General features: G+C 51.7%; 1 protein-coding gene and 1 long non-coding RNA gene across 5 annotated transcripts; one reads left to right on the top strand and one right to left on the bottom strand.

The window, feature by feature from the left end:
- Positions 1–1,783: 1,783 nt before the first annotated feature.
- Positions 1,784–4,440, top strand: LOC123329779. Its single transcript, XR_006545330.1, has 3 exons — positions 1,784–1,922; positions 2,887–3,141; positions 4,303–4,440. It is a non-coding gene; the product is annotated as an uncharacterized LOC123329779 (long non-coding RNA).
- Positions 4,441–4,913: 473 nt separating this feature from the next.
- On the bottom strand, positions 4,914–7,219 carry ADM (adrenomedullin). Of its 4 annotated transcripts, XM_044929505.2 has the most exons (5): positions 7,080–7,219; positions 6,898–6,999; positions 6,535–6,653; positions 6,235–6,384; positions 4,914–5,999 (listed from the first exon to the last, which is right to left on the bottom strand). In XM_044929505.2, exons 3-5 carry the CDS (start codon positions 6,630–6,632, stop codon positions 5,678–5,680), a joined length of 570 nt encoding a protein of 189 aa, XP_044785440.1. In that variant the 5' UTR covers positions 6,633–6,653; positions 6,898–6,999; positions 7,080–7,219; the 3' UTR covers positions 4,914–5,677. The 4 variants fall into 4 exon arrangements, with proteins under 4 accessions (XP_044785440.1, XP_044785439.1, XP_025122424.1 ...); XM_044929504.2 differs by having other exon boundaries at positions 6,535–6,999; XM_025266639.3 differs by having other exon boundaries at positions 4,914–5,996; positions 6,535–6,999.
- Positions 7,220–10,446: the final 3,227 nt, after the last annotated feature.

Below are 10,446 nucleotides of genomic sequence, written 5' to 3'. Positions count from 1 at the left end.
CAAGACGGCAGCCCACCAGGCTCCCCCGTCCCTGGGATTCTCCAGGCAAGAACACGGGAGTGGGTTGCCATTTCCTTCTCCAATGCATGAAAGTGAAAAGTAAAGGTGAAGTCACTCAGTCGTGTCCGACTCTTCGTGACCCCATGGACTGCAGCCTACCAGGCTCCCCCGTCCCTGGGATTCTCCAGGCAAGAACACTGGAGTGGGTTGCCAGTTCCTTCTCCAATGCATGAAAGTGAAAAGTGAAAGTGAAGTCGCTCAGTCATGTCTGACTCTTTAGCGACTCCATGGAAAAATTTTAACACAATATACTTGTATGTTAAAAACACATAGTCATGTCTGCTCTCTCCTTCTGAGATGGCCCACACTCTGTGGAGTGCACTTCTCTCTAAATAATCCACTTCTTAACCTATCACTTTGTCTCTCACCGAATTCTTTCTGCGATGAGACATCAAGAACCTAAGCATTATTAAGTCCTGAAATCAGCAGGTCTTTGTTCCTGAAAAGAACAACTGATACTGATTAATTGGAAAAAAACAAGTTTGGAATGATAAAGTGCTTCACACAGAACACATACACATGCAAACACATAGTCACAAAACCACAAAACAATTTTACAGGATTATAAACATAGAATAAGTAAAGTATCAAACATATGAAAGACAGTTCCTGTGGAGGAAGTAGGAAGGGGGACGGGAAATAAAGGAGAAAAATAATTACAACAAGAGAGAAGCCTTGCAAAGACGGATAACAACAACTTGCCTTAAACTGAGGAGTATGTTTAATTCAGCTCTCTGCACTCAAGTTCAGTTTTTCCTGTGGTCATGTATGGATGTGAGAGTTGGACTGTGAAGAAGGCTGAGCGCCGAAGAATTGATGCTTTTGAACTGTGGTGTTGGAGAAGACTCTTGAGAGTCCCTTGGACTGCAAGGAGAGCCAACCAGTCCATTCTGAAGGAGATCAGCCCTGGGATTTCTTTGGAAGGAATGATGCTGAAGCTGAAACTCCAGTACTTTGGCCACCTCATGCGAAGAGTTGACTCATTGGAAAAGACTCTGATGCTGGGAGGGATTGGGGGCAGGAGGAGAAGGGGATGACAGAGGATGAGATGGCTGGATAGCATCACTGACTCAATGGATGTGAGTCTGAGTGAACTCAGGGAGTTGGTGATGGACAGGGAGGCCTGGCGTGCTGCGATTCATGGGGTCGTGAAGAGTCGGACACGACTGAGCAACTGATCTGATCTGATATGTGTATACGTCTAAAAATGTCTTAAAAGGTAAACACTAAAATATTAGCCATGGTTATCTCTCTGGGAATGGTATGAAAGGTGAATCATTTCTTTTTTTTACACTGAATAAATACTGTATAATAAGTAACATGCATTTCTTTCTCAAAAACTCATCTTAATACTCAGAACTACTTTCTTGGTTTTTGATAGATGTACAATAACCTAGTAAATTCATCTGCCTGTGTGGTCACAGTCATTTTATTATTTTTCCAGAATGTTCCAAAATAACTCTGGAACGAGACCAGTGGGACCACCAAATAGCTATCTAGCCTCACCCTTCTTCCCATGCAAATGAAGACCAAGCCTCCAATCAGGCTTTGTCAAAAAGCTCTGTGGGACCCAAGCTAACAAGGCCCTTGGCTTTCCAGCTGGGGAAAGGAGGGGCAGCACTCAGAACTCTTGTCAGCTGAAAAGCTGGCCTGGGCAGCTGTTGCCAAAGACAAAGCTTCCACCTAAGGGTGGAAACTCTATTTGCAGCTTTGTAGACACAGGTGTCCTTCCAGGCGACTCAAGACCTGCAGTGTGGAGCTGGGTTTGGCCAGGAATAGCTCAGAAGGCCTTCCTCTCAGAAGCCAGCTCTTGAGGTCTTCAGTGTATGTTCTAACTATATTTGGCAACAAAAACCAAAGAGGTCAGTAGCTTAGCTCAGGGGGGAAAAAAGAGACTATTTCTGATTTATAATCCCTGCTTCAAACCAGGTCCAAGAATTTTAAAACTCACTTCATTTATTTATTTTGCACTCACTGAGCATACCACTGAAACCGTTCTGGTTTCCAGTCCTACCAGCCTCATGTAAATCTTTCAGAACCACAGGTGGAAATCACCTACCCAAGCCATCCTCATATTAGAGGACATTTGGGGACATCTGGCTTGAGAATACAAATGTTAAAATTATCCCACCTTACTCTCTATGTCTTCATAGCATCAAAATAGCCTGTAGCACTTGAGTGCAAATCCAAACTCCAGTCCTGATTACTCACTGTGTGACCTTGGCTTAGTTACTTTACGTCTCTGAGGTTCAGCCTTATCCGCAGACAGAACAGAGATAGTAACACCCACTCCACAAGGCTGCTGTAAGAATTAAATGAGATAAGAGATTAAAGTGGCAAGGAGAATGTCAGATACAAAGCAGGTGCTAAAAAAAGAAATTGGTTTCCATTTCTCCCCATCATTCCCTTCCACCCTTAGCTGTTCAGCCAAGGTGTCAGCTTTTGAAGAAACTGCTTGGTACATTGTGTTTGATTACAAATGGATGGTACCATTCCCACAGCCAGCAACAGTAGCTAAAGATAAAAGCTGTGGCTACTCTTCAGCCGCCGACAGGTCGGATCAGCTCACAAATGACTCATCACTGTTGATAAACGATGTGTTCTTGGAATCAAGAGGCCTTATCCTGACAGGCTTTGACACCTTAGGAAAAGAAAAAAAAAAAATTCAGAAGGAAGGTTGGATGGTTCACAGAGAAGGTCTCCACGGTTTGATGATGACCTTCAGTCAATTCAGAACTTGTACTGGACTGGTTTAAGGAAGATCTCTTGTCTCTTCAGACACATCTCCAATCACTGATTTTTTTTTTTTTTTTTTTTTTTTTTTAGTTGGGAAGGACTCCATCTGAGCAGCTGCCTCTTCATCTCAGAGCTGAACCATCTCTTTCACTTGCCTTGGATTCCCTGAAGGGAGTCATAAGACTCCCTGGGCAGAAGGCAAATGCCTGCTCCCTGTTCAGAACAGCCCTAAGCTAGTGCCCAACCTGCCTTTGGCAGCTTTGCCTGCTGGCTGAAACTCTGCCAGGGTGAGGTTTGGCTGAAGGGCTCTGTGGCTATGGGACAAACGTTGGCTCAAGGAGAAGGGTGAGTATTTAACCCCGAGTCACTGTCTGCAAGCCTGAAGTGTTTGTGGCTCTCTGGTTTTTGTAGCCCCTTCAGACCACTCAAAACCACTCACTGGCATGGGAATTCCAAAACTGGATTTTGTAGTTACTCTTCCAATACATCCCATGCACTTTGTGCAGTGCCTGGCACAGAGCTCCCTCTAAGTGAATTTTACTAGAAGAATCTTGAGGACAGGATGGGCTCTTGCTGCATTTGTAACCCCTAGAATCCTAACAAACCTCATAAAATTAAGGTCAAATAGGACAATGAACTATATGAAGACTACAGGTTCAACAGCCAGGTGCTCAAAACAGAGGCCTCAGATGGTCTTCAAAGACATTCCACATACCAGGATCTACTTTGTCTGAATTGGAAACTGCTTCAGAAGCAGGCAGTCTCTGGACCCCAGACCTTGGCCCTCTCGCAGCCTCACTCAGGCTTTTTCTGAAAGGAACGATTCTAGGCCCTCAGAAGGGACCTTGTGGTATGCAATGGATGCAAAAACAAAAACAAGGTAGGCTGCCCTGGAAACACTTTTATTATTCAAACTCACCGTCAGATTTTCTTCACCAGGAAGTTTTCTGAGATCACCCAGAAGCACCGTTTCAGTCATGCTTTAAAGTGGAAAGGCAGGGAGTAGAACTCCATCCTGGGTCTCCAGGATGTTGACTGAGACCAATGGGACAGGGACATCAATAGTAGGGTGCCTTCTCCTATCCTCCTCTTCTGACCGAACTGTTTCAATGTCCCCTGCCCTTCTAGTCACTCACTGGAGTTCAGTGTCGGGCTTGTATCACCAGAACTGGGGTCAACCGTCTAAGATGATTAGGTATAAATTTAAGCAAAGGGGAGGAAGGAAGAAGGGAGAGAAGTGTGGAAAAAAAATGGAAAAAGTCTTGGGAAGGAGGAAGGAAGAAGAGAGCGGCAAGGAGAGGCGGAACAATGAAGGTCTCAGGCCGTCGCAGGCGCACGGTTCCGGCGGCACGTCCGTCCGGCCCGCCTCCGGTCAGCAGCTGCACGCGGCGCAGCGTGTGGGCGCTGAGTCACGGTCCCAGAACAGGGAGCCACGGTACAGGTCTGGGGGGGGGGCGGTCCTGGTTGGCATCTGCAAACTGTTTTTTTCTTTCCTCTTTCATTAAGGCTGTGTGCTGACTCCCACGTAGGAGGACTTATTAAACCGCACGTACCTCCTGACGGCTCTCTGGCACGTCGGAGGCGGCCGGCTGGGGGCGCCGCAGCATCGCTTATGAGCCCGCCGACTCGCTGGGGCACTGGGCCGGGAGAGAACTGGGGTTAACTGGCCCGGCTGAGCACTTCCCGGAGGAGCTCGCACTTTTTGCTGGAGTCAAAAAAGCACTTTAGCACCGCTGTGGCAGGGGGAAACTCCTCAGCTGGAAAGCCTCGGAGACCACCCCAACTCTCCGAGGGGCGCTTTCACGCGGGGTTCCGTGACCGACTCCATAAAATCTGGGACTCTGTTGCGCAATCGAGAGTCCAAGTTCACCTCCCCACTAAGGGCTCACTCTACTCTACCCGGCCCCCCTACCCCACGAGGATGGGACCTGGAACATCTCCGCGAAGCCGCGACCGGCAAGCAAGACGCGCTCTGCGCGTCCCACCGTAGAGGGTTACTCCGGCAGCTCAGCCAGCGCAGCCGTCCTAACCTTTCCACGCCAGGCGGCCGGACCCCAAGGCTCCCGGGCAGACCGAGACCCGGGACACTCTCCCTCCCAAGACTCGTGACCCGAGAATGAATCAGCATTGAGACAGTTTATTGATTTGCTACTTCTTAAATCACCCACTTTATGTAAATAGATTATACAGACACGGTGTTTTCTTCTTCCACAAGAGGCAACTCATCTCTTTCACGCACACACTCTCACATTCCACGCAGCAAACAACGTTGCATCTCGCTGAGACATTCACTTATTAAAATAGAGGGGAGGGGAACAATACAATTGCTTTAAAATGCCCTTAATACAATATATAACGTACAAAAATATCTCTATATTTGAAGTTACAAAAAAAATCTTGACAACAACAAATTTAAATATTGATAATTATCTCTGTATATACAACACTCATTGCACTTTTCCTCTCTAGGTTTCGGAAAGTTCAAGTAATAGTGAGGCTTGCACCCCGGTGGGGTGACACCCCCATCAGGAATCAGTTTGTGGGCGGGCACGGCAGTGGCTCAGACCCTTGCCCCTGAGGGTCTCAGCATTTATTTCGCAGTTTCTCCTCTCCGTGAGCGTCTGCCAGGCTCACGGAGAGGAGAAACTGCACCTGGCCCCAATTAGAGGGAAGAGAACACTGCCTTCCCTCCGAGGAGGACGGGTTCCTGCAAAGCCAGTGCTCGCTGGCTGCCGGACGGTGCCTCCAGGACTATCGGTCTCTCAGGGCTGTTCTCAGCCCGGGCCCATAGGCTGAGTGAGGGGCTCGGCTTGCGGAAGCCCTCCCGCCCGAAGAGGTGCCGGCGAGATGCGAGCGCGACTGTTCGCTGCTGCCCAGGCGCCTAAATCCTAAGGAGGGTGGCAAATACTTGGTGCACCCGGGAGTCCGGGGCCCCTCGCGGCTTTGGCTCTGGAGGCTGTAATAGAGTCCGACCCAAACCGGCCTCAGGCAGTGAACGTCGGCGCCGTCGGCCGTAGCCCTGGGGGCTGATCTTGCTCCTGGGGGCGGATCCGTCCTTGTCCTTGTCCGTGAAATGGTAGATCTGATGCGCCAACTTCTGCACCGTGCATGTTCCGAAGCGACAACCAAAGCTCCGCAGGCCCTGGAAGTTGTTCAAACTCTGGCGGTAGCGCTTGACTCGGATGCGGGCTGCGTCAGGACTGCTGGAGACGGGAAAGGAAGGCTATGTGAGACCGCCCCCCCCCCTCCCCCACCACATCCACCATCACCACCACCACCACCAAGCAGGTCTCTGGTCCCAGTCATCGGGAAAACAGCCATTCTAAGACCGGAGGGAGCTGGAAACTGCCATCTTCATCTCAATTGCAATACAGCCCTGATGATCCCCAGGGCTAGGGCAAAGGAGAAGGGATCCGCAACAGCGCCTGGCATAGTTACCTGGCCTGAGGGCTTCGAGAGGCGCCCTTTACATCCTGGGGCCGAATAAGAGTCTGGACAGACCCGGCCTTCACGTCGGCGAGCCCGGTGGGGTAACTACTGGACTCGCGAAGTTCTCTTTTTCCACGACTTAGAGCCCACTTATTCCATCTAAAAAACAAAGAGACTCCATTCGCAATCGTCCTGGCGAGGTCTTGGCCCATCCCCATTCCTCTTCATTTCTAACCCCTCGGCGACCATTGGTCAGTTTCCCTTGCGTTGCAGGTACCAGGACTGGGGAAGGCGCTGCCAGCCACTCACTTCTTTCGGAACTCTGCCGCCACGTCGAACCGTGCCGTGTCCACGCCTAGGAAGGCGAGCGAGCCCAGGTACAGGAGGGCGACGGGAACCAGCTTCATCCCGGCGGCGATGCGCAGACCCTGGGGAAGGAGAAAAAAGAGCAGAGCTTGAGTGTGTGGGCCTGCCGCACCGCCGGGCGGGGCAAGGAGGCGAGCGGGGGGCCCCCTGCGCGGCCAGGGTGAGCCTGCGCTCCGCCTGACTCAGACGCTTATCTCCCAGGGGCGCAGAGAGGCGCCAGCGGCATTTGCACCCGCCAAGCGGGTGACAGGCCCTGCAGGGGAGGCCGCTGCCCAGCGCCAGGCTCCCAGAGGTTCCCCACTCAACTTCTCAGAATTTGGCTGACGGAGCAGAGGGGACTGGGTCTCTGGAGTTCCAGTTGTGTCCACGAGCTGGGCTCGGGATGTGGGACGCACCCAGCAGAGGACCCTGCAAAGTAGATTGTACCCCTCATTCAGCGCTTCTATGCAAGCCCCCACAACTTCAACCCGCCCCGCCCGCGGGCATACCTGCTGAGGGGTAATCTGCCAAAATTCTTTGGAGTATTAAGTCTGAGACGGCGCTCTGGCAGTGGCAAAACCTCGACGTCGAAGCTGCAGTGAGAAGCCAAAAGTGAGAAGGTTCGAGCTGTTTCGCCTAGTGTCACCAAGAAACCACTGAGTGGCCGGCTCGCGTTCCTCTGCTTTATAAGAGCGCAGGGGGCGGGGCCTAGGCGGCCTGCACTCCCTCCCTCCCTTCCCTTGGGCGCGCGCTCTATAGTCGGGCGCGCGCATTGCTTGTCCGTGAGTGTGGGGTTTGCAGGTTGGGGAGAGGGGTATCCCTCATGCCTAGAAAGTTTTAGAGATGAGCACCAGGAGACTGATGCAGGAACTGCCCTGGTACTGATTCTCTGGGCACAGCGTTCAGACCTTAAGCCGAGACGAAGCAGAGCCGGTACAACCTCTTGGGGTCCTTCCTTACCTAGGACCCATGCAGCCCAGAGTGTAAGGTCTGGCACAGAACTGCAAGAGCCAGCGCAGGGTACCACGTGGATGACCCGAACCCCAGACCTCGGGAGCTGTGGCCTCGAGTGGACAGCACCCCATGCCGGCTTGGTGCCTGACCTGGCCGCGACCCCAGACTCCCACGGAGCCTCACGGGCAGGGCACAGAGCACTACTGAGAGGAGGGGGCTCGCCAGCGCCCCCTCCCCACCGCCACCCCGAGCGGCCGAGACTCTGGGTTCTGGGGATGGACTGGTAAGATTTCGCAATAGGGGCAAGGCTCCGAAAGGCTAATTTGAGAATTGGGAGTTAGAGTGGGGAGTCACCTGAAGTTTCAGAATTTGCATGCCTGTTTGGAAATATAGGAATAACCAAAATTAGGACGAAGAATACAGTTTCGTTTTTTCCCCCCTTGTAATCAAATTATGCCTTATAAGGTTACAACCTGAGAGTTTGCCTGACTGCCCTTGGAGCCTTCATTCACCCCTTGTAAACGTGAGGATTTACTGCCAAGGAGCACACTAATGCTTCACGTATGTTAATCGCTTTACACTTTACAAATCATGGCCACATCCCGATCTCCTTTGATCCTCACACCTACCCTTGAGTTAGACAAGGAAGGTAACATCAATTTTCTACTTGGTGAAATGAGAAAACTAAAGTCCAGAGGGGTAAGCATTTGCTCAAAGTCACACCAAAGGTGGTTAACAGCTCGGCCAGGAAGCATGCATGGCAGACTGGAGTGGGGCGCGGCATGGATATTTTTCTAGGCTGGGGCCATCATCTCCTCAAGGGGGAGAGGAGAGTCCTAGCCCCCGCCCAAGGATTTATGCCTGTTCATGATGAATCACCCCCAAACACATTTGTCACCCGTTTATGCTCTTCCATCACTGCTTCTTGACTTCACTTTCTTACTTAAATTCTGGAGGTCAAACTGGGGAGGGAACTTAGCCCCGCGGGACTCCCCCCCTTCTTGCAGGAGAGCTTCTGTAGTTCTGTCACCCACTACCCTGGATACCGGTCCTGAAGCTGAGGGTCTAGACTGACAGGAGGAGGGTGAGGGACCACTAGAACTCTGTGGACCAGTTTCCAGTCCTCACCCGACAGCGATTCTCTGTATGAACTTGGGCAAGTTACGCCCCCACCTTCTAGCTTCCCCATCTAGCTTGCCCTCAGGGGATCCCTAAGCTCCCTACCTGCCCTGCCACTCTAGTTCTGAGACCCAGTGCACAGACGGCTGGCGCTGGGGCGCGCACGGAGCTTGCCTGGCCTGGGCCGAGCACTGCTGCCTCAGCCGCCTTTTCACTCCCAGGAATGACCGGTGGACACTGCACTTGGGGAAGGAATGGTCGCCTCGAGGCTATTTATTCTGAGGGCTCTTCCCCGAGGGAGTCACCTGAGCGGACCTGAGTTCCAGCTTCGGGTAGGGGACAGATCCCTGGCTTGGGCTCGGACTTGGGCTGGACACGCTGAGGGTCGGAAGATTCGGGCCGCGTGTCTGGCCTCCGGGCAGTCGCCGCAGTAGATGAGGTTTGGCGGCTGGTCGGCCCGCACCGCAGACTGCAGGTTATTACTGAACGCCTGCTCTGTTTCCAGGAGCCGCCCCAGTCCCAAGTATTCTGTTTTTCTCGCTCGTCTCCCATTTCTCATTGCTTTCTTTCAGTTTGTCCGCTGAGAGTCTGACTTTTCGCAGCGACCCTGTCTAGGACCCGCTGTCTGTCACTCTTGTCTTCGGATGCGACCTACTCGTCGCCAGCTTCCAGCTGGGTCCGTGCCAAGACAGGTTTTTACTTTCATTTCCCCGGCGCGCGCCTCCGACTGCTGGGGAGGTCAAGGACAGCTGGGCGCCGGCCCACAGCCAGGGAAGGTCCCGTGGTCTGGACTCGTTCCTTCCAGATCCCTCCAGCCCTGGGGGGTTTGGTCTGCAGAGGACTCTTTAGCTGCACCTCGTGGCCTCCCCGCTGTGTCCTTTAGGAGAGCCCTGATTCCAGGAGAAAGGGAGGGTGGAGGGGATGGGGGAAGGAATGAGGGTGGAGGGCGCTGAGCTCTCACTCCCGCTGAAAGACCGCGAAGCCTGCTCTTGGTGCAGACTTAGTTTTGAGCTACTAGAGGCTTCAACAAGCAAACCCGACCCAGAAGTGGAGATTCCACCGAGCTCCAGTGTCTAAGCCAGCGGCGTAGGGGCGGTGCCAGGAATTCCCACCTGAGAGCCTGGGCACGCTCCTTATCAGCCCAGGTGCGCCTTGTAGCTCTGGCACTTAGAAGTCTGAAGCTTGAGAACTCCGTCAAATCTTTCTTTAAGTAGAGTCCTGGCTTGGCGGCTCGGGATTTTGCTAGAACACCCGTATCTTCGAAAGTGTGTGTTTACGTGGGTCGGAGACGAGGGCCATAGGGTTTTCCCAAAGTGCCGTGGAGTATAAGTTGAAACATAGCTATAAACTTTGCCAAATGTTGGCATCTATTTTTTTCCCCCTTGGAACCTGGGGTTCGTTTACTTACAGTTGAAGGAGGGGACGATCACTAGAATGCATTTACGGTTAAATATCGGATTTGGAAAGAAACAACCTAGGAGTTCTGATTTTGCCGGTTTGTGGACTTTCATCCATTCAAGTTGCAGTGATTGTAGAGTCACACAGAGTGCAAGGAAGGAAGGAAGGAAGTGCAGGAAGAAACATCTTTAAAATCTCACTGGCAAAACAAGTGAGAGAAACAGAAGAACAATCTGGTTAATGAAGATCCACTTCTTTTTGTGTCCAAGAATTTTTTAAAAGGTCATGTTGTAAATAAACCCCCAAAGCATTGTAATAATTATATGTATGCTGACATCATATATACAGATATACAAACATGCCAGAAGCCTTGTTGTATAATGGTGTCTCAACTTCACATTCCAA

The sequence above is a fragment of the Bubalus bubalis genome, chromosome 16 (genome assembly GCF_019923935.1).
Source record: "Bubalus bubalis isolate 160015118507 breed Murrah chromosome 16, NDDB_SH_1, whole genome shotgun sequence".
NCBI lineage: Eukaryota > Metazoa > Chordata > Mammalia > Artiodactyla > Bovidae > Bubalus > Bubalus bubalis.
Note: the sequence above shows the minus strand (reverse complement) of the source record. Positions and strands in the feature narration are given on the sequence as shown.